The 24,922-nt window shown below is 42.0% G+C and overlaps 1 protein-coding gene across 1 annotated transcript in view; it reads right to left on the reverse strand.

Moving 5' to 3' along the window:
* LOC311037885 (transmembrane protein 132C) overlaps nucleotides 1-23,866 on the reverse strand; it is a gene marked incomplete at both ends in the record, with an annotated part of 185,402 nt that extends 161,536 nt beyond the window's left edge. The window contains 2 exons of the mRNA XM_084047177.1: nucleotides 16,411-16,560; nucleotides 23,802-23,866. Of these exons, the coding sequence (XP_083903303.1) occupies nucleotides 16,411-16,560; nucleotides 23,802-23,866 (215 nt within the window). The remainder of the gene's footprint in view (nucleotides 1-16,410; nucleotides 16,561-23,801) is intronic.
* Nucleotides 23,867-24,922: the final 1,056 nt, after the last annotated feature.

Here is a 24,922-nt window from a genome sequence, read left to right on the forward strand (position 1 = left end):
GTACTACCATATATAATTGCTAACATGAATTTTACTACTAAATGTAAGATAGCAATCATTGTCAAATTGAGAGCTACAAAAACCTAAATGAACCATTTTTGTGTGCATGTGTGTGTGTGAGTGCGAGTGCGAGTGCGAGTGCGAGTGTGTGTGTGTGTGTGTGTGTGTGCGTGTGCGTGCGTGCGTGCGTGCGTGCGTGCGTGCGTGCGTGCATGCACGTACAGGTACAGTATGTGCATCCACGTGACCACGTCTGCATGCATGTGTGAGTGCACTTGGGTTTATAGCTTTAGTTTCGTTTTTTAGTTTAGTTTAGTTTATTTCGATCCACATCACAGTTACACAAAACATTACACACTATAATTCAATTGAGCTGTGTCACAAAAAGGAAACAACAGGCATGTGTGCCTGTGAGTGAACATTAATGCATATGTTCCTATGCTTATAGGCACGTGCTGTACTCACTCAATCAGTAAACATGTGTGCACAAACATACAACAACAACCACATTAATCATAACTTGTTTCAAGGAAGGAGGACTTAGTGTTTCCAATTCAATGGCAAATAGGCCCTGCCTGGGGGCGTGCCAACATCCCCCCTTTCCCAACATTCCTCAACATTCTTCTTCATTACAATGCTGCAACACCGCAAGCACAACCTGCACCCAATAAAATGTTCCATTAATTTCATCATGGCTAAGAATAGATGTCTTGCAATCCTGACGCTGCTGAGGCAGGGAATCAGCACAATGCATTGCAATGTTGCTGGCCTGAATTATCATATAAAGAGGAATAAAGATATAACATCTTTATTGCGTGCAGCCCTCATCAGACACACAGGCACACAACACAGCTGCCTTGGAGTAAAAATACAAAAATCTATTTATTTTCCGCCGCGAGTTATTGAGTCACCACATGCACACTCCCTGTTTATGAAGATGTACGTTATAATTAGTCTACGAAAACTCATTGATTGAATATTCAGTAGTCCAGATCTGTTGCTTGATTCTGAGACAATGTGGGAGGAAAATAAATGAATACACAGAGTTCAATTCTATATAACTCAAAAGAGTGTACAAATGGAATCAAATGGCCCGGGTCCATTTGGTTCCATTTGTACAAATTAAATTTTGGAACTGCTGTTTGATTGGCCCAGCCAAACGCTGTGGTGCATACTGTACTTGTTGTCTGCTTGTTTTCAGAGTCTCATTCATCTAAATGTATTAAAGAAATCACCACACTAATGACAGATAATGTGCTTTTGTGAAACACATCTGAGTGTTGTCTATTAGGTTAAGTCACACAGCCACTTCACAACATAATAACATGGGTGCAATGATGCTTAAGCTCCTCAAATAACCGTCAACATCTCCATTTTATTGTTGTTTGGTTATTTGATATTAAGAAGGAATCTTCTCACTGGATTGAAGGCACAGCAGTGTCACACAGAAAGGCAAACGCCTGGTGTCAATGATGGCTTGTCAGTGCCATGCATGTCACAGGCTATATACCCTTTTCCATGTGCCAGCTCCAAGCGTGGGAAAGTGAATTGTGATTATACAGAATACATTGTGCAGCGCAAGAGCTTATACTTCACACCACACGTCTGATTCCCATTGAGAAGCCTGTAATACCACACCTGCAGGGCTAGATTTAAGCCTCCAATCCCTCTTTTTATTCTAGTACTAATATACTATGATAGTACTAGAAAAGAAAGGAGAAAAAAACTAGAAAAAGTGCTCCTCGGAGCACAGGTCTCCGCCAGGTCAGGTAGGCTATTGTGGCCTCATGGTGGCGCTATAATAGGCCAACGTGAAAAGGGTGCCATTTTTTCTTAGGCCTTGCACGACAATCGGACACTGACTGCATTCATGATTTGAGGCATTTTGTTAAAAACATGTGTTTCGCTAAATTAGACATGTTGGTGGCGCTATAACAGGCCAATGTTAAAAGGGTGGTATTTGTTCCTCAACATAGTGTGAATGTGCGTGCAAAGTTTGAGCGCAATTGGACGGTGCGTTCATGATTTGCAGAATTTTGTTCAAAACAAGACAATAATGCAAACTTTAGATGTCAATCTTGGCCAATCAGTATGGAATATGAAAAATCAAACACATCCGTCGTGATCACATGACTATAAAGATCATGTGTACCGATTTGCGTGAAATTTGGATAAAATTGGAAGGAGTAGTATAAAGAAATGTGTTTTACACAAGTCGGCCTCCTGGTGGCGCTATAAAAGGCAGATGTGAAAAATGCAGGGCAAAGGTTTTTCCTTGACCTATAGGGAGTGTGCATACAAAGTTTTACACAGATCGGTGCAATTATAGGTAAAAACACGAATCGGCCTGTTATAGCGCCACCATGAGGCTGATTTGAAAATGTTCAAATGGTAGTTCTTCCTCGGCCTAATGGGAATGTGCGTGAACAATTTCACGGAAATTGCATGCTGTGTTCATGATTGGAGGCATTTTGTTCAAAACGGTGCACTCCTGCAAACTTAGGAAGACATTTTTAGCCAATCAGGATGGAATATGAGAAAACTGAAAGACCTGTTTCGTTTAATGACTATAGAGATACTGTGTACCGATTTGTGGGATTTTCGGACAAAATCTGTAGGAGTACTGTCAAAAAATGTGTTTTGCACAAATTGGCCTCCTGGTGGCGCTATAACAGGCCCCTGTGAAAAATCTTGGGCAGAGGTTCTGCTCTGGTATCCAGGGACTGTGTGTGCACAGTTTCGCTGCGAGCAAGCCAACGGTGCCGGAGATTAGCTGTACACAGACAGATCGAATGACGGACGGACGGACACACGGACGGACGGACAGGGGGTAAAACATACTCTAAACTAGAAAAAGTGCTCCTTGGAGCACAGGTCTCCGCCAGGTCAGGTAGGTTATTGTGGCCTCCTGGTGGCGCTATAATAGGCCAATGTGAAAAGGGTGGCATTTCTTCTTTGGCCTTGCACGGCAATCGGACACTGCATTCATGATTTGAGGCATTTTGTTCAAAAGATGTGTTTTGCTAAATTAGACCTGCTGGTGGCGCTATAACGGGCCAATGTTAAAAGAGTGGTATTTGCTCCTCAACATGGTGTGAATGTGTGTGCAAAGTTTGACCGCAATCGGACACTGCGTTCATGATTTGCGGCATTTTGTTCAAAACAAGCCACTACTGCAAACTTTAGATGTCAATCTTAGCCAATCAGGATGGAATATGAAAAATCAAACACATCCGTCTTGATCACATGACTATAGAGATCATCTGTACCGATGTGCGTGAAATTTTGATAAAATCGGAAGGAGTAATATAAAAAAAACATATTTACATATGTCGGCCTCTTGGTGGCGCTATAAAGGGCAGATGTGAAAAATGCAGGGCAAATGTTTTTCCTTGACCTCTAAGGAGTGCGCTTACAAAGTTTTACACAGATCGGTGCAGTTATAGGTAAAAACACAAATCGGCCTGTTATAGCGCCACCATGAGGCTGATTTGAAAAATGTCAAGTTGCAATTCGTCCTCGGCATAGTGGAAATATGCGTGCAAAATTTCAAGGAAATTGCATGCTGTGTTGATGATTTGAGGCATTTTGTTCAAAACGGAGTACTCCTGCAAACTTTGGAAGACATTTTTAGCCAATCAGAATGGAATATGAAAAATCTGAAATACCCGTTTCGTGTAATGACTATAGAGATATTGTGTACCGATTTGCAGGATTTTTGGACAAAATCTGTAGGAGTACTGTCAAAAGATATGTTTTGCACAAATCGGCCTCCTGGTGGCGCTATAAAAGGCCCATGTGAAAAATTTGGGGCAGAGGTTCTGCTGTGGCATCCAGGGAGTGTGTGTGCACAGTTTCACGGCGAGCAAGCCAACGGTGGCGGAGATTAGCTGTACACAGACAGATCGAATGACGGACGGACACACGGACGGACGGACGGACGGACAGGGGGTAAAACATACTCTCTCGCCATGCCTTTCGGCCTGGCGGATACAAACATACAATAAACATCATTAAGAAAGGAAAGGAAAACCTAATGAATGGAAGAGCAATTGCAATTTATAGTGATAGCATTGTTACAAGTGCCTCATTGTGCATCTGTTCTGCATTTAGCCTGCGGTTTTATCTTATTAGTTCTGCTGTGTTTACTGCAACATATGAATTCTTAGTTGTTTAAAGTGAAATTGAAATGTAGCATCATACAATGAATATCTCATGATTGGCAAGCTAATCATTCTTCAGAGTGCTGAAAAAATAATTAAACATTTTAACCACATCAACACTAGTGTCCGTAATCTGGGACATTTGGCGAAAATAGATCACAATACGTCACATTGCGACGTGTTGTGATTGTTCGGGCTAATATTCCTCTAGGCAGCAGACTTAATATAAATTCATTCAAAGTCTTCCAGTGGCTGACGGTGCGTTTTAACTGCGGGCGATCAGGATAGTATTTTCCGGAAGTGCATTATATGTCTATGAGAGCCGGCAACTACTGGCGATAGGGCGAAGTGGGCGGGGGGGCGATGAAAGATGGATTTTCTTTATCTTTTGGACGATGTCGCCCGGCGATCGCCCGAGAGTCGCCCGCAGTTAAAACGTACTGTAAGTGTAGAAAATGTATGCCAGGCCAGACAAATAGTTGTTCAGCTAATCTCCGGCATTGTTGGACCAATCAGCGTGAAACTTTGCACGCAAATTCCCAGTAGGCCTAGGAAGAACCTCAAATCAACTTCAAATTGGCCTCATGGTGGCGCTATAACAGGGGAATTTATGTTTTTGCCTACAACTCTGGAATTGTAGGTCATGCAGTCAGAAAAGAATGTCCCTGAATTCCTTGGATCAAGGAATAGGCAATGGCCAATTTTTACCTAACAAGATTTTCCATTTTGCTAAACATCGTTTTTGCTGCTACTCCTTTAGATTCTGTCCATGCAAAGGAAGAACCGCCACCCTAAAGTCTCTAAGTCGGCTACAACAGCCTGCTTCACATTTTGGCCTATAACTCTTAAACCATAGGTCGGACAATCAAGAAATGTTTTCCCCTATATTCCTTGGATTATGACGCAACTACCCAGATAGGCCCCGCCCTTTGTGCCATTTAGCGTCTTCTTAAAAGGATCCCTGGCTATTAAGCCTTATATGCCTTAATACATTATAATTGCCCTATATAACTAATTATAAATTAAAAACACCTTAAATATTTTATTTATTTTAGAAATAGTTAATCTTTTACTCAATAGGGACCGCTCCCAATGCATGTGCTAATAAAAAACAACTTAATACTTCCTAAGGTTAATATGAGCATCAAAGCAATATTTGAATTATGTTTTATTAGCACATGCATTCCATACATTCCATAGGGCTGGACCACACATGGATAAATTACATCATCAATTTGCGACGGAAGTTGTCCCTATTGAGTAAAACATGAACTATTTCTAAAATAAATACAATATTTCAGGTGTTTTTCATTTCTATTTTTTGTTAAATAGGGCAATTATAATGTATTAAGGGTTATAAGGCTTATTAGCCAGGGATCCTTTTAAAAACACATCCTACTTCTCCTACAGATTTTGTCCAAAACTCATGCAAATCCATACATATTATCTCTGGAGTTATGTGATCAAGATGAATCTGTCAGATTTCTCAGATTCCATTTCCATTCTTGCTTCCAGGTTTTGCAGGCCCTGGGTAGGCAACCTATCCTGATGGAGACTTACGCTCCAAGGAGCGCACTTTTTTAGTTTGATTTATTTGTTCATCAACCACACTCAGCCTAAAACAGTCAGGCATGATGTTAAACCACCACTGTACAACTTGAGAAAATGTCCTTTGGCATCCTGGATTATATCCACCCATTACTGTAACTGCCACAACAAATATAGCCAGCAACACTCTTCTTTACTGTATCTTGTGGAAGGCCTTTGATCCTTGTTCTGAACCACATAAGTACCCAGTTGGACCCAATACAAAATTAACATAACACACTAAACTCGGATTTTAAAAAAGCAGCAGGGTGCCTTTTCCTAGCTTTGATTTTAGCGGACTTGTCTTTGTGAGTAGCGCTGCTGGAGAAAAGGCTAGCCAGGAAATGTCAGGTCATCAAAATCCTGTGAGTCCAGCACTCCCACTGAGAGGGTTCAGGGAAGGATGTACGAAAAACAGCTCTAAATGTAAATCCAATCTGATGAGCTCACCATAGGGTAAATTAATCAGATTTACACATGAAAGAGCTCTGGCCTTGTACGACAAGGAATTGGAAATAGTACTAATTAGCCTTACAGATTGTAGGAATCTGCACAGCATGTGAGACAGCATGGCAAGGTGCCTATTTGATGGAAAAGAAAATCATCTTGACCCATATAGCGACACCATTTTAGACAAAATGATTCAGAGTCTGGTGAACAGGTATTAATTAAAGGACAAGTTCACAGATTATAGTCCTCCGTCTAATATATTATTACACTACATACGTGTGACATCTCTACAGCCTAGGGGAGGTCTTGTTACTAGCCACTTGGGGCTAACACTTGCAGCCAACGATTTCAAACAGGGATTTACAAGGTGCTTTGAAAATGCCATGGGTACCGGGGGTTGTAGTCAACTGAAAAGTTACACAGCACTATTCTATTTGGCTGCGATTTCATGGCAGTTTCAGCATAAAACTGGAATATGGTGTTTGTGGACCCCTCCTCTGCCCCTGAGTAACAGACAAATGATACAATATCGGTCTAAAATCTGTTAAAATATCCTGTAAAAAATGACCTAAATCCTATTAGGGTGCCAGCATTTTCTTTTTGGTAGAATGTAATGTAATTTAACTAGAGGGTCGGGGCGCTGCGCGCCCCTCCCCCCTATCCGCTGCGCGGTGCTTTGTGTTTGTTGGTCTCTATAATATATAAAGCCATAATAGGAGATGTTCCCAATGGAGCTATGCCCAAATATGGAGTGTGTTGTCTGACCTCACTTGGGTCTCGTTGGGCGGTGGTCGGCGATGACGCTAAGGAACAACATGGCCGACTGTAATGTTGTGAGTTTGTGTTGGCCGCAATTAATTATGCTGCGAGGGGGCAGATGTGTGCTGAGCAGTATGAAGTGGCCTACAGACTGCGCGTAGTAATTCTGCACGTTGTGGCGTGTCTTGTTAGTGACATTGATATGTTGTTTTTGTGTTTAGTCCCACACAGTGGCAGGTTTTTTTGGGGGGTTTTGGGTTTAGAAATGTATTATAGGAAGGGGTAATTCACTTTAAAACATTTCTGGGGTGATTTTAACGTCTACTCTGGCTTTTGTGTGCACCCCAGACGTTGCTCTCAGTTTAAGTTGCTTTCAAATCGGCCTTATGATGGAGCTTCACCATTTGTCCTATAACTCTTTTACGCTGAGGAAGACCTGTTAGGTTGAAACACGTCCGTTGCTCTGTCTGTGGAGAGGTACATTTAAAAAAAGGACATTTATTGTATGCTGACTGTTTTCTCAGTTTCATCCTGTAACTCTTTAACCATAGGTCGTACAATTTTCCCCCTGGAATCCTTGGATCATGGCGCAACTCACGCAACCCATTTTGTGTTTTCTTCAAAACACAGTTTTGGCTACTACTGCTGTCATGTGATCAAGATGTATCAGTCAAATTCTTCAGATTCCATTCCGATTGGCTACTCAAATGTTGCAGGAGGGGTGTGTGTTGCACAAAATGGCCCAACTGTAACAGTTCAAACGAAGGCTATAAAATGCCCATAAACCTTCGCTTGCAAATACACAATGCGTGCCATCAGTGCATAGAGAAAAGTTGTCTCACTTACTGTAGGATCTCGCATCAGAGAGATGTAGATGTGAGATTTGAGTTGTGAGTGGCATCACATACACAGAGAAACATTTAGCCTACGGTACATCATTAGCTGCGGGTCAGTCAGTATGGTATGTTTCAAGTACAGCAGGGAAGGAAGAGACTGAAAGTTCTGATAGAAAGACCACCTGGGGCAGTGATGAGACATGAGTGGACCACATCAGCCTCTCTGTCTCCCTCATCAGTTAACAAATAAAAGCGGCACGTCTCCCTCCATCCCATATACCTCCACAGAAAAATGCAGGCATGCATCCTCGGGAGAGCGCGAAATGCTGCATTTATGGAGATTACATGCACAGGCAGAGAGAGAAGTTTTCAATTACCTGCTGGAAAAATGCTGCACTCAGAGTCCCTAGACCAGCACCAAGAGCCCACACAAGCTCACTCTCTCACATTCAGTCCTGCAGCACAACAAAGGGATTTCATGGTTCTGTTTAAATCATGGGTTTTTGCGATGGTATCGGCTTCCCCGTTATGGGCCTTTTAAGAACTGATTTATCCTCTATTACTGAGGCACTGAGCCCAGATCTGGCCCTGGGAAGGCCCGAAGCAGCTCAGATATATTGCTTATGTGGAACACAGTGATAGAAGGACTAAGAGGATACATTGTAAAACCAATGTGATTGGCTTTGGATAGGATGCAAGAACCAACTTGGCATAGATAAGATTATACAAACACACATTATGGCTACAAATGATCAGATAATCAAGGAGATTTGGTCAGGTAGTTTGCCAAAACTTTCAAATCTCATGTAATGGGACAAAAATCTCCACATTAAGCTCAAATAACGAAACCACGATTTGAAACACAAATGTAGCTCTCTTGATGTCTGCATAATGGAGCCAAATGTGTATAAATGGCATCTATTTTCCCCCACTAACGCACTTTAAAACACACTTACTTCTGTAAAGGCCACAGCCCAAGATATTTTATTTTATAAATAATTTTGGGCCAACATTTCAATAACGGTGCATGCCTAGATTTGGAATAAAGAGGCATTGCTTTTTCAAATTCAGTGTTTATATGCCTTTTTCAGAATGGACAAAATTATTATTATTTTTTTTTTATACAGAATGAGATTCATATCGACATCGGTTTATATCGGATACCATCCCTACTCTGCGTATGTGCATGCGTGCGTATCTGTAGTTCACGTATCTTGGAACCGCCACGACCAATCTCTGAGGAGCAAAGGGAGTGTGGTGCTTGGTGTCGAGTTGGTTGGATAGGCATACGCATATATGCATATATAGATATAGATACCCATATACAGTATGGGCATACAAGGGACAAGGACAGACAGATACAGAGATCTCCATATGTGGGCATAGAATGGGACTCTGACAATGGGTACAAGGGGTATAATAACCCGTAACTGGGTGGAGCATGCATTCCCAACTTGCACCGTTCCCAACTTTGCATCGTTCCCGCAGGTATTCCTACTCCATCAGTATGCCAACTCTAATAGCGCTGATTCGACAGTGCGGCCATCGCACCGCTCAGGCACTTGCCCGCCTGGCGGCTCTCTGCGGCACACCTCACAGGGCTCAAGCCTGTTATGAATGAAAACTTAACTGACTAATTTACCTCATCATCCCACGTTCCTGTCTTTTTTGATTGATTGATACTTTCATTATTACGTATGAGGAAACAAAGGTTGGGACAAGTAAAACAAAAAGACGGCGGAAGGAAAAGAGAGAGGCAGGAGATTGACATGAGCAGAGAGGGAGGAGAACATTTACGGGGTAGGGAGGAATGCAGGATCGGAGGATGATAATAATGGGGTGAGGATTATTGTATAGTGAGCAAGGACAATTTGGAAGGTGATCAGAAAAAGTGAGGGTTTGGATATAAGATGAAGACAGAACTAGATAAAGTGCTCCTCGGAGCACAGGTCTCCGCCAGGTCAGATACGTTATTGTGGCCTCCTAGTGGCGCTATAATAGGCCAATGTGAAAAGGGTGCCATTTATTCTTAGGTAGTTCACGGCAATCGGACATTGCATTCATGATTTGAAGCATTTTGTTCCAAAAATGTGTTTTGCTAAATTAGACCTGCTGGTGGCGCTATAACAGGCCAATGTGAAAAGGGTGGCATTTCTTCCTCGGCTAGTGGGAATGTGCGTGTGAAATTTCACGGAAATCGCACGCTGCGTTCATGGTTTGAGGCAGTTTGTTCAAAACGGACCAATCCTGCAAAACTTTGGATGGCAACCATAACCAATAAGGATGGAATATGGGAAATCGGACAGATCAGGGTTGATCACATGCCTATAGAGATACTGTGTACCGATTTGCATGACGTTTGGGTTAAAAACTGTAGGAAAATGTGAAAAAAATCGGTTTTGCACAAATCGGCCTCCTGGTGGCGCCTATAAACAGGCCCATGTGAAAAATTTGAGGCAGAGGTTCTGAATTGGCATCCAGGGAGTGTGTGTGCACAGTTCGCAGCGACCGGGCCACGGTGCCGGAGATTTGGTGGTAACACACGGACACACGGACGGACACACGGACGGAGGGTTAAAACATACTCTCTCGCCATGCCTTACGGCCTGGCGGAGACAATAACCATTTGTGATCCTGATTATTCTGTACCCACATTCATTATTCGACAAATTGTGATAAAAGACATTTGACGTTGTAACTGAACTATGAACACACATAACACTCCTCACGCAAACACAACCATTGAAGCACGGGGGAAAAATCCGTTGTCGCACAGATTGCAATCTTCCGACCAAATAAAGTCGATCAACACATACAATGCTTACTAGAAATTTACCAATATTAGTGCTCACAATTTTGAGCACAGGTAGCCTAGGGCCCCACAAATTGATCAATATCTACTGCTGATTCTCCTGGCCACTGTGTCTAAACGCCAAAATAAACACAGAACATAAATACAACCAGTGAATGAGTTTGAGGAGAAGAAAAACAACAAAATGTGCACAAGTGCAGGCACCAGTCTGTGCAGGCACCAGTCTGGCCCTGCATTCCATTTATAGGACAAATTGGATGAACAGGAAACAAAAGTTTGTAATGGTCTAGCTATGGTCTGCATATTACAGCTATAGTTTGTATTACGCTTCACAAATCACATGGTCTGCTGTTCGCTTTCCATATTCTGCGGTTTGGACAATATTTAGTGAAATACTAAGCAAATTAAAATGCTTAGAGAATCCCAATCTGTTTATCAGTGTGGATGAAGTGCTGTGTGTCTCGGCTGACCTATTTTATACAACCATTTAACCCCTATACGGATATAGGTTATGGAGGATAGGAAATCTTATTTCTAATACAATTTTTTATTGGTTGGAGCTCTCAGCAATGTTTACCTCTCTTGGGGCAGTGTAGCTGAAAATTGGTAAGGGAATTGAGTCTTGGTTTGGGAATCACATTTCTAAAGGTGTGGAATAGTTTCCCTCAGTTTTCGATACGAAGTGTCTATCAAGTTTCAAATTAAAATTCACCTGCCTGTGTGTTTTTTCCCTTCCAGTAAAATAAATAAAGTTGTAGGCTATAGTTTTGTTGGAACTGGAACTTCTGCTGTTTTATTTTTAGTGTTTTGTTTTTGTTACTTCTTATGTTTTCTTACAATGACCCAGGTGCGACATCAATCAACGGAAGTAGCTCTGAATTCCCTCAGTTAGAGAACTAGACAACCAGGCAATCAAACAGAGTTGAAAAGAGAGCCACCCAGAGTAACTTGAAGCAAGAATGAGACACAGACAGGGACAGAGAATGAGAGAAACCAAGGTAAAAGGTATACAGTAACTGTCCCCCACAGTACTTTTATGGCAGTGTAACCAGGGGTGCCAGAATAATTTCAGAAGAGGAGGAGCAACAATGATATGTATGCGAGTGCGGTCTGTGCATGGGGTGTAGTGCTTAAGTATAAGATCACTCCAGGGAGCATCTTTGTATAGGCCTGGCCTGCCATTCTTTTGGGTGGATGCGCCAAAAAAGTAGAGAAAGTGCTCAAAGCAGGACATTTGATGTTTGTTCTTCTTCAGACAGAAAGTAACTACCGGTAGATACATTTCAGGTAACTGTCCAAGCTACAGAGATGTCAACTTTCAGGCATTAGAGTTGGGTTAACAAAGACCCTGCTCATATGCGCCCCCCCCCCCCATTTCTCATGCTGTGGAATCCAAAAATGTTCCACGTAAATATCTAAACATTTGCAAGACTTATGCACACCTACAATACAGAACGACGAGAAGACTGCTGGGTGAAATCATTACTTTTGTATCTTTATTATAAATGTTTCCTCCCGAGTGCCCTGCTGTTTCCATTCAACCTGAATCTAAAAACACAAGGCTATCACCTCTTATCCTGTCTTGGGTAAATAATGATAAATGCCAGGGAGAGTCTATACCATCTTCATCGACATCCTGTGTGGAAACCAGACAGGATACACTTAAACAAGAAGAAATTACACCGTTCTCTCTTTGTGAAAATTAAAATATTTCTGGGCTTCCTGCGACAAGTTATTCCAAAAACATCTGCACTCTCCGGTGAAGTCAAACAGTGTGAGGCCAACTCAGTGTTGAGATAGAAGCCCTGATAACAAAATGCTTCGAGTGTAAAAATGAATTAAACACTCTTTTTACTCTCTCTCTCTCTCTCTCTCTCTCTCTTGCGCTCTCGCGCTCTCGCTCTCTTGCGCTCTCGCTCTCTCCTCTCTCTCTCTCTCTCTCTCTCTCTCTCTCTCTCTCTGAAAAGTCAGATGTATCTCTCACTGCTCTGTTTGGACTTTCTGATTCTCCCTTTGCTTTGTATTGGCTGATCGTGCAAGTCGAGTGTTCTGTTAGTTATGCTAATGTCTCCATACCTCCCACAGTGTGCAATTCCTGCCCAGCTGGATGCCTGAGACGTTGTTTGCCCATGGAGATTTGTACTGTGTGTGTGTGTGTGTGTGTGTGGTGTGTGTGTGTGTGTGTGTGTGTGTGTGTGTGTGTGTGTGTGTGTGTGTGTGTGTGTGTGTGTGTGTGTGTGTGTGTGTGTGTGTGTGTGTGTGTGTGTGTGTGTGTGTGTGCGTGTGTGTGTGCATGCATGTATTATGTGTGTGTTCTAGCATACCTGCGTCAAAGAGTGTCACAAATTTTACACACATGCTTTCATGTGATGATTGTGTATGCATGTATCAGTGGCTCTTCCAGTACCAGCCATAGGCAAAAGTCTGCAGTATTCCCCAAGCTCCAGCTTCTTCCCAGAGAGAAGAAAGGAAACAGGGATGTTTCATCTTGATGTCGGAACATAATACTCTGTTCCCCTTTCTTCCCTCCAGTATCTGCTCACATTAGTAAAACAAAACTTTTCACCAAATGTTCACCTATTATGACATTCCCAGAACAAGGATGATGGGGTTCATGTGAATAATTTAAAAGAAGGTCTTTGTTCACCCTTTCTGGTTTATTTGGGCCAATTTGTATGAATTGTACATTTGTCTCTAGGGAGACAATTTGGCAATATCCTACCTAAGAAACGTCCTTTCTTGTCATATTGTCATGAACCACTCTGAGTTATCAAAATGAATGAGCTGTTATCTAATCAGAATGTTACTTTGCTATTGTTGAACATTCAAATATGTAAAGAACAATATGAGGACACTGACAAACTGACCTTAGCTTTCCCTCCTGCTCACACATTAGCTTAACACACACACACACACACACACACACACACACACACACACACACACACACACACACACACACACACACACACACACACACACACACACACACACACACACACACAGAGAGAGAGCTTCTGTGCATTTATAGATATCTTGATACACAGCCAATATTTGTGGGTGATTGTCCATGAACTCATATGAACTCAGCGGTATGTGTGAAAATATTCTGTGTGACTAAACAATTGCATTAACAGGCTGTCATCAAAACGAGGATTGTACAGACACACACACACACACACACACACACACACACACACACACACACACACACACACACACACACACACACACACACACACACACACACACACACACACACACACACAGAGAGAGCTTCTGTGCATTTATAGATATAGTTTTGGACCATATTTTCCAATTGTCAAGCAGGAGAAACAATATCGTGATACACGGGCAGCCAATATTTGTGGGTGATTGTCCATGAACTCATATGAACTCAGCGGTATGTGTGAAAATATTCTGTGTAACTAAACAATTGCATTAACAGGCTGTCATCAAAAGGAGGACTGTACAGCCACCCACACCCACACCCTAGCATATCTCCTGGGATGCAACTGTCAGAAAGGTTGGCTGTGTGAATACAGTCTGAGTTATACTTAGTTGCACAGGGTGTTGTGCACCGACAATAGCTGATCTACAGCCAGCAGCATGATACCTTGTGAGCTTGTAGATCAGCTATTTTCTGTGTGCGACACCCGCCACGCAACTATATATAACTCAGGATTTAAATCTCATAGGGTTTTATATGGCAGTTGCGTATGATGTTTAACATATAGCTCACTCTAGACTGCAGCCTGTAGACTTCAGCTGTTTAGCCATGGATTCCATTTACAACTACTGCCTTGTTTTATGACTCTGGTCATTTAGGCTTACTGTCCACAGGACAGCCATATATAGAGAAACAGCGATGGAGTCAGGGAGTTCATATGGGGAAGTTCTACGAAGTCAGGTTATTCCACAAGCTCCTAGCTATTCTTTAAGAAGAATGAAGGCCTGCTGACCCCTCCCACAATGGAACGAGGAGACTGCTCAAAGCCATCTACTGTAGTAATATCCCCTGAGACTCAGCTCACTGGGTGGTAGAATGAAAGCTGAGACCTTATAGTCTGAGTGGAAGTGGAGCTTTGTGCGTGCGTGCATATGTGTGTGCGTGTGTGCATGCGTGTGTGCATGCGTGTGTGCGTGCGTGCGTGGCCGTTGTCTGGACGTGTGGGGGCTGGAAGGGGTGTACGTACACACTGGCGCACACATCTTTCATGGTCAATCTGAGTCCACCCTTCATGTTAACGTATCATATCATAGTTAGTGGCTTCAGATATCCATCTATTCTAATTCACAAACCTGTGTCTGTCTGTCTGTCTGTCTGTCTGTATGTCTGGACATTACCCGGCCACCGTCCGACCAAACTTGGCGTGTGTCGCCGATGAACCGGGAATGTGTTGTGCCAAGTGGGAATGTGGTCAGACTGGCAGTAGTCCAGAATGGAAATTCAGTCTCTGTGTGTATGGGGGGGGGGCATCGGCATTGTATTTGAACACAACAGTATATCCTGACATCCTTTGCTATTACTATAAAAAAATAAGTAACGTTGTTGTTCAATGGCACAGTAAACATGGAGATGGCTGATTTTGTCTTTATAAATGCATTAGCTACAAGGCCTGAAAACAAACTCTCTCTCACAGACACACACACACACACACACACACACACACACACACACACACAAACAACAGCTGGAGCAGGCACAGTGTGCAGGATTCCTTCTTACTTTACGTTTGAAATGCACCGGGTCCTTAAGACCATGACAAAGTTCATTAAGACAACAGCTGGACAGCACAGTAGGCCATGGCCCAATAAACACAGTCAAATCCTTAGTGTTAATTTAACTTTGCAATGGAACTCTCATAGATACGTTATCACTGATACACACACACACACACACACACACACACACACACACACACACACACACACACACACACACACACACACACACACACACACACACACACACTGTAAATGAAAAATGTGTGCTACTTTACTTTTCTATGTATACTTTAATACATTTTAGAAGCTACCTCAGATATAGCAAGTTTGCAATTATGAGAATATTACACTCAAAGTTGACTTCATACCTGTTGATCCCAATTTAGATTGACTATGTAACTGGGGCTGCATCCACTTTCTACCTTGGATAGCTCTACAAACAGTATAATAACACAGAACACCTTTGAGAAAACTATTAGCCCCAAATGTACTTCAACCAAACAAAAGGAATAATGAGATTGACTTTTTTGTTTTAAATAATGTGTTACTCCTTACAAGTGACAGCACAATGCATACCAGCCCCAGCAGGACCCAGTAATATCCTCAGTAGTGTATTTCACTGCACTGCTGGCCATGCTTGCAGCGTGTGTGTGTGTGTGTGTGTGTGTGTGTGTGTGTGTGTGTGTGTGTGTGTGTGTGTGTGTGTGTGTGTGTGCGTGCGTGCGTGCGTGCGTGCGTGTCTGTCACACACACACCAACACACCACACACACACCAATGTCACGTTTATTCTGTCACATCTTGCAACTACATCTAATTCTAAAATAAATGTAATCCTGCCTCAGATTAAACAAATAAACAATGTAAGTACATGTAATGATTGCAACTAAAATAACAAAAAGAAAGCATGTCTTGGCTACATTCCCATGATTCTCCATCAGCTGCATGCCAGTATACTGAACTTTTGCACAGTAAAATACCCTAATGTATCCATTTGTAACTCCGATAGACTGAGAGTGTTACTAAAGTAACATGTTGTGTACACTCTAAAATGATCACTTGTTTTAGACACTCACCTCTGCACACTAGGAGCAAAGCGAGCCCCATCCACGGCATTGATCCGATGCCACAACGAAGACTCATCTTTCCTTCCATCCCCAAAGTTGAACCGAGGGGGGAGAGAAGAGAAGTGCGGCTGGCGGCTCCAACAACCGCTACAGATATTCCTTTGGAGAGACCGTCCAAACTTACATAGGATTTATTCTCGCGCAGCGTTCCGTCTGGGACAAAAGTGTTGCATTCCGTGCCCTGCGGCCATCACATACATTAAGGGAAGAACGAATCATTACGGTCGCTAAAGACCGTTACGACCACTTGGTTCCACGAGGAAAACGGGGAGATGCGATGCGATGTGCACATACGTTAGGCTACTGCTTATTTCGCACCAGTAGAAAAGATTTTATTTTATTTTATTTTTTAAAGATCACACTCCAACAACAGCTAAATCTAAATTAATGAACTTTGAGCATTCGTTTTGGGCTTCGTGGTGTAGGATATATTACCATTTAGCCTGCCCTGCACGGTGCGTTTCAGCTCAGCCAAGGATAATAACAGGTGCTCATTGGTTGCGCAGGAGAGACACGTAGCCTCTCTTATCAGTCATCAACCTAAAATGATAGTTTTCACATTAGACCGACCGGTCACTGGTCCAAGTGCGCGTTGGTACGGATCTTCTTGGGGCAGAGGTAGACCCTCAGAGGTCCATACAGGGGTCAGATGATCAGAATGATAAAAACGAATGCGCTGCCAATTATCATCCGTGGAATATTGCCGTCCTGTACGACTATTAGACTATATAAGCCTAATACGTTACAGAGCAAGAAAACTAGTCTTTTTTTTCTTAAAAAAAAAAAAAGTTTGTCACGTAGACGCAGTTAGATTATCCGGTAGGGAAAATGACTTATTTGCAGCTTACCATTCCTCTTGATGCATAACCTACCTACACTATACGACGTAGCAGTCACTTCATCTAGCATCCGATTATGGAATCAAAACCACTGCTTCTGTTGTGATTAGATGTTCTTATAACAACCAAGAACAAAATTAAGTCCGCCTGTTGTTGAGCAGTTTCTTTCTCTCTTTCCCTTGAAATTGTATGAACGCGCAGCTAATTTATTGTTCCCGGAGTCATGAGTTTTTCCACGGTCTAGAGATAAATCACCTGGTGGTATGACAAGTCTCATGTTGCAACATTTTCAGAAATAGTCCCAACTTTTCGCGCCACGAAGACGAGCAAATCTCAAGTGAATAAAGTGCTCTCTGCTGCTGTCGCTCAGTATCCAGGACTGTGGGCGTGAGGCTGAACCAAAATGAGATGCACTCAGGGCTGGATCGGCAAATTAGGGGGTTTGCAGGCTTCACGTCAGCATTGTTTCATGCAATCCCGAGCTCTTGTCACAAGTTAAAACAATAAGACCTATAATTTAATATATATAGGAAACACTTCACTGCGCCAGAATATGATAATATATAATACAATTTGAACATTGTGACAACAGACGCTCTTATCCATAGCACGACTGTATAGGCTACAAGTTGTAAGTAGTAAGTGCCATGGACATTTGCCAAACTGAACAACAGCTGGCCCAGGAATGAAAGAGAATGACAACAATGGCAAGAGACATTAAAGTAAGTTTGTTCGTCTATAGGCTGCTATGAAATTGGTTGTCAGGCTTGCCGCAAACCTAATTATTTTGAAATTAAGTTGTTTCTTGTTTAATCCTCACTGAGCCTTTGCTTTTCATCATGGCATAAAGCTTGGTGCACAAGTCTTTAGGCATATGTCATTGCATTGCCTACTAGCCTAGAGTCTATAGGCTTAGTCTATTAAAGCCAAGCCAAGAAAAGCCATTTGGATTTCGATAACTCAGAAATAAAACATGCCAGGTTGTCAGTATGACTTTGAACGAGAAAGTATTTATCTTGCAGGTTCTAAGCTTTATAATAATAATAATTGTTATTATTATTTATCTGGACAGCACTGGGATGGCTAAAAAGACAACATTAAAGTGTTTGAAACCGAAATGTATCAGTATAACAAATGTCCATTATGAAATAAAACATGAAATGCAAACAGAAATGACCGAGGTAAAAGTCGCCATGAATGAAAACACACTATTTAGCCTACAGTTTATGACTAACCGTGAATTAAACCTTGGCCTTATGCCTTGGCCCACCACAAAAACGCTACCTTTGACAGTTCCATGAAACACAAAATAAGACTCTAATCCAGCCTTAGCATTGCAACGAGCAAAGCGCAAGCAATGAGCGAGAGTTTCAGTCTCAACGAAAACAGCTAAATTAAGCACAATGCAAATTCACTTCACAAATAAATGCCATCAATCACGCACGCTGCACTTCAGCAGAATAAAACAATGGGCCAGGGAGAGCAAAACGCAATGACAGCAGACAGGCAGCCCCTCCACACAAACCCAACAAAATGTCATGTAAACCAAGCCTAGACATCATGACAGGCATCTGAGCGCAGACACAGCCAAGCAACCCTCAGCGACAGTCACTTCAGCACCGCGGACAGCAGCCGCAGTGCACAGCAGCTGCTGACTGGGTAAATTTACAGATTGACAGGTAATTCTGCATGTCCGTTTTCCCAAATAAACCTTAACATATAGCTACACAAAACAGTGGCAGGCAGCAGCAGTGGCCAGAATACAATCAGTTGGCATGGCGGATATACGTTGTTTTAAAAAAAGAATAATAACTTGCCCTTTGATGAGAAAGAAGAATATTACTTGAAAACGATGTCCATTCTCCTGCCTTTTTGGCTGAAGTCGTTGATGGCGGGGTCATGCAAACAGTGGTGTAAAGTAAAGTACATTTACTCAAGGAATTTTACTTTACCAGAGTATTTCCAATTGTCAGTACTTTTGCTTCTACTCCACTACATCTCAGAGGCAAACCTTGTACTTTTAGTCCACTACAGTTATTTGAAAACTTTAGTTTTTACAGTTACTTTGTAGATTTTGATTATAATTACAAAACTTCAGCTTGTCATCAGTCATGTCATCAGTAATTCCTTCTCGTGGATATTAAGTCTGTCTGATTGATTGATTGATTGATTGATTGATTGATTGATTGAATATTTTATTAGACAGAAATGTAAAACAGCACGAGTACAGTCAAACACTTTGTGTAAAAGGATAACACCAAAAAGGTCCTTGCGGTCTTGTTTCCATTGGGGTCCTAGGTATTCGTAGACACTTTGATCGTGTCCCTCGAGTAGCCTATGTTTTCTCTACGGAAGCAGTGAGTGGACACAGGGATTGTAGAGGATGAGGCATGTGACAGTGTACACACTGGTGCCATGTTTCCTTTCAGTTCTTTTTTGAGGAGAAACTGATGAATGTCAGCAGTATACTGACAGTGCATGGGTTAGATGGAGTTGGGGGTGGTTGAAATATGCACCATGGCTGTCCATTAAACTTGAAAAGGCAGCATTGTGGAAATTATCACTCAGTCATAATCACTGTAGAGCAGTGGTTCTCAAAGTGGAATCCGGGGACCCACAGGTCCTTGTGGGGGTTCCAGGGGGTCCACAGATAAATGATGGATAGAGAGTGTAAACATGGAACCAAATGGTCGGGTCCATTTGGTTCCAATTTTACACACTCAGAGTTATGGTGGTACGTGGTCTAATGCAGGGGTTCTCAAAGTGGGGTCCGGGGACCCCCAGGGCCCTAATATAGGCTACATCAGCTATTTACATTTTTTGTTTTGAAAATGTTTGAATATTTTTTACATTTTTAACACCACAAATCTTGTATGGGGTCCTTGGCAAAAAAGTATTTTCAGATGGTGGTCTGCGGCCAAATACACATTAATTTAGGGGTCCTTGACATGAAAAAGTTTGAGAAGCACTGCTGTAGAGCATCAGGGAAGTAGGCCTGGTCCCAAATGTTTTAATGCAAACATGAAAACATATAGCTTTCATCTTGAAGTGTTTCTAATAAACTTCCTTAATCAGAAAATCCATCTTTGGCCCAGGACCAGTGCACTTTCTTTGCCAAAAGTAAACAATGCAGTAGGCCTCCTAGGCTATTTTTGCTTCCTGTTTGATCGACGGATAGGCTGCTGGTCTGGAGTTGAAACGCATTTCAAGCAGCCTCAGCTGCACCAAATCAAGCTCTGGGTGGGTCTTCCTCTTATGATTAAACCTAGCCATGATACAAGACTGTCATATTTATCATTATGACCGATGACCGTCTTGATCCAAGGCTACAAAGATTAAACCCAACTTTTCAGTAAAGGTGAACCTGAAAACGACGTGGAAATCCCAGCGGTAACGTTACGCGTGGCTGCCATCATGAATCACAACACCTACACAGTGGGCGGCTGCCGGCTGGTCGCTACTTCTTAGCATAACAAAAATCTTTTAGGGACCATGATATTATGACTAATCCATTTTATTGTCATTTGACTTTTTTAATGAACTACCCTACTTGAGAATTTTCTAATAGGAAGTAAATTCATTTGTATTTATTTTTGTAACCCTTCACATTCCAAGACAAAATGGAACTTGATTAGGCTACAGATTACTTTTTAGGTTGTTTTTTATTTTTTATTCTTCATATAGGCTCTCTCTAAAGGCCTATAGTAGCCCGAGGGCCACCATGGTTCCAGTTGACAACTGCAAAACAAAATAGTGCAAATGGTCTAGTTAATCTTGTAAATAGCCTATTACCAATTAGTCACAATTTAGTCCACAAGGACTAATTGGTGCTGGACAGCTGGGTGAATCGACTAAAATAAAAAATGTAATTCTTACTTTCTCCACTTCATATCAGCACTTTCTCAATATGGAGAATGGTCTGCTATAACGCCTTTTCCCAAAGTGCTTTATTATGCTTTGCCTTCACCCATTCACATTAACAGAGAGTAGTGGTGGAAGAAGTACTTAAGTACAAAAGTATTGTCATCAAAATATACTTAAAGTAACAAAAGTAAAAGTACTAAAATGTTTTAAAATAGCAGATCTACAAGCTCACAACACTTGAGAGCTTGTAGATTCAAATAGCCTATGTATAAAATGCTGCTATGGTTAATGTATGTTTTATAATATAATAATTTGTATCTGCAAAGTAGCTAGTAGGCCTAACTAAAGTTTTCAAATAACTGCAGTGGAGTAAAAGTAGGCTACAATATTTGCCTCTGAGATGTAGTGTAGTAGAAGTAAAAGTACTGAAAACTGGAAATACTCCAGTAAAGTAAAAAGTACAGTACTTGAGTAAATGTAGGCTACTTAGTTACTTTCCACCACTGACAGTGAGTCAGCCAGCCAGGCAACACGAACCTGCTCGTGGGGAGCTGTTACTATCTGTGCTGTTGTTGAGTGTCTTGCTCAAGGACACTGTAGAGTAGACAACGCCAGGGCGACCGCGGAGAGGATAACCAACCGGCCCGGGGACCTTCCAAATTCCAATTCCCAGACAGCTCCTGGCTCCTGCTGAGTCATTCATTACGCTGGCCCCTCTCCTGATCAATTCTTCTCTACCACTGTCTAGTTCAGCTCTCAGACAGCTTCTCTCTCTTCCTCAGTTCCTGAAGTCTTGTTTACAGGCAGTCGCTACAACCTGTTGGGCTGCCCTGGATAGCTCAAGAGAACCAACAGTGCCCCCTATAGGGGACAAACAGTTGACATGAGCTTCCTATCTCAGAATCAGAAAAGAAAGTGTGGTTAATCTGAACAAATATATATTACCTTTCGCACAAGGTGCTGCTGTGGCGGAGCAAATTAGACCAATTAAACCATGACTAGCTGCCCCCCCCCCCCACCCCAATCTCTTTCTTTCTCTCTCTCTCTCTCTCTCTCTCTCTCTCTCTCTCTCTCTCTCTCTCTCTCTCTCTCTCTCTCTCTCTCTCTCTCTCTCTCTCTCTCTCGTCACTTTTTCTGTAATTGGGACGTCATATTATGTAGCCTAGCTGAGGACAATAGTTAGTCCCAGACCAGAGATCCTGCTGCTGAGTCCAGGGCCAAAATATGTCCACAAGGCGTAGCCCGTGACACAAATCCATCTGAGTGATGAGTAGTCGCTAAATCTGACCATGCCTCATCTGTTTGACACGATGGGACTCCCTGTCATGTTGTTTTTCAACACTCCAGATAGTCCCACCCACTACCGTAAGGCAGGCACACAGTCAGAAGTGGACTTGGGCATAAGGCATTAGCTGAGCGAGTGTCCACTTATGACACTTAGCGCCGTTGGAGTTGCATACCGATAGTGTTTGAATTGTAAATCTTCCTTTTGAATCTTCCTTTGAATTGTAAATGTCTCTAAAAAAAAATCATAAATCATAGATACGTCATAGATGACTGACGTCAAAGACAAGCCACATCGAGATCCACGTAGGAGCCACGCCATTATTAGACTTATTATTATTATTATTATTAACAGAAAATGCGTTTTCTGCAATAATGGCCTGGCAAGAGGCCATCATTGTTTTCATTGTTTTAATTAAAAATCATATAAGAACATAACCCCTAATATGACAGCTATAATGGATTATAGGACTAAAGCTGAGGAAACAAAGCACCCATATCGTTGGGAGGTTGACCACCCAGTTTCCTGGTGCAGCCTGAACAACAACAACACTCAACACCGTGGAGTGACGTCATTCAAATTCTTGTTAACAGTAATCTCACGGGACCACAAGTGGGAGGAGGACATCACCTCCATCACCAACAGTGCCTAGCAGTGGATGTCCTTTTTGCAGCAGCTGAACCTTCTTCAACCTGCCAAAGAAAATGATGGTCCAGTTGTACACGGCCATCATCGAGTCATCGCACCGCATCCATCACCATCTGGTTCTCTCTACTGTCAAGGACCGGTGCAGACTGCAGCGGATCATTTACTCAGCGGAGGGTCATCAGTTGCGACCTTCCGTCTCCACTCCAGCTTCAACTTCAAATTCACTTTATTGTCACATAAAATAGTATAAAATAATCCTTTTTAGTGTAAGCTACCTACATATTTTAGTTACATTTAATAAAAAAAAAGATCAAATATCAAAACAAAGTGTGTAGTACAGAGATACTCAGTCTCGTGCAGATAAAAGACATCAAATAGCTGCAGATATCAAATATGCATGACATGTATGCCAACGAGAGTGTATTCACAGTCCTACTGCATATACCTAAATGATAGTACCAATGTAATGGGGGCATATAAGACTGGCTGGGGAAACTGTCCCGGCTTTTAGACTGTTCATTTGGCATTTGATACTGCAGTATCGCCTGCCTGACAGTAGCAGTATGAACAGATTGTTCAATGATCCACTTAGCCATGGCTACACACCGCTTGGCATAGTATGTGCTGGATGGAGAGATTATGAGCTGGACCGTCCGCATCACCCTCCGTAGCGCTCTGCAATTGAGTGCGGTGCATTTCCATACCAGGCGGTGATGTAGCTCATCAGGATGCTCTCGAAGGTGCTGCTCCTGAGGATGCGAGGGTTCATGGTGTATTTCTTTAGCCACCTGAGGCAGAATATACATTGTGATATATATGTACTGTACATCATGTGAGGTGAGGTCCTCGTAGATGTGCGCCGATTGCATACAGGGATGAAAAATAAAAGAATAACAAAAACACAAGAATATCTCAGCTTATGCACTCAACACACTAATAGTGGTTTGCAGGAGACCATTTGGATTACATTGTTGAAGAAACTATGGAAGAAAGAACAGATTTTATGTTATTGTGTTATTATTACATTTTATGTTATTATCTCACTGTCTCGTTAACTTACAAACTGTTCATCACTCCATTGACTCTTTAACTGGTGCCTCTCTCTGCCTTTCTTACAATAAGCAAGACGAGGCAAGTTTATTTGTATAACACATTATTTGTATAATAGCACACAACGAGCCAATTTAAAGTGCTTTACATAAAACATGAAGCATTGAGACATTAAGACATTTGAATACAATAAAAAAAGAAAGAAGTTCAAATAAAAAAGAAAAATTAGAGGGTAAATGTACACTGCAGATGAAATTATTTAAACTAATAAAAACTCAGTAAAAGGCAGTGGCAAGAAGAAAGGTTTGTAGTTTTGATTTAAAAGAACTGTAAACTCTAGAAGTTTGTTCCAGATAGTGGTGCATAAAAACGTGTTTAGTTCTGACCTATCCCACTCCCTGAGCCAATCCCTATCGCTGAGAATACCTGAGGAATCTGGATTCTTTATAAACCAACAGTAGCATTTTGAAATCAATTCTTTGATAGATCCACTTTCTTGGTATTGGTAATGACTCCAAGAGAAGTGTTCTGAATCAGCTGCAGTTGTCTGATCGACAAGTCTATTGAAGATGAATGTATGGATGTAGGTTTTTCCAAATCATGCCAAGGCCTAAGTCCTTTTATCCTTGATTCTTAGGGTGATAGTAGGCTCACTTTGTAATTGTCTTGATGTGGCTGTAGAAATGCAGGTCTGAGTCCATGACTACTAAACCAAGATATTGGCTTGGGTTTAACTTTGAAGTTGAGCACTGACTTTTAATCGTTCTGCCTTGGC

This window comes from Gymnoscopelus microlampas (genome assembly GCF_963454915.1).
Source record: "Gymnoscopelus microlampas genome assembly, chromosome: 21".
In the NCBI taxonomy this organism is placed as follows: Eukaryota; Metazoa; Chordata; class Actinopteri; order Myctophiformes; family Myctophidae; genus Gymnoscopelus; species Gymnoscopelus microlampas.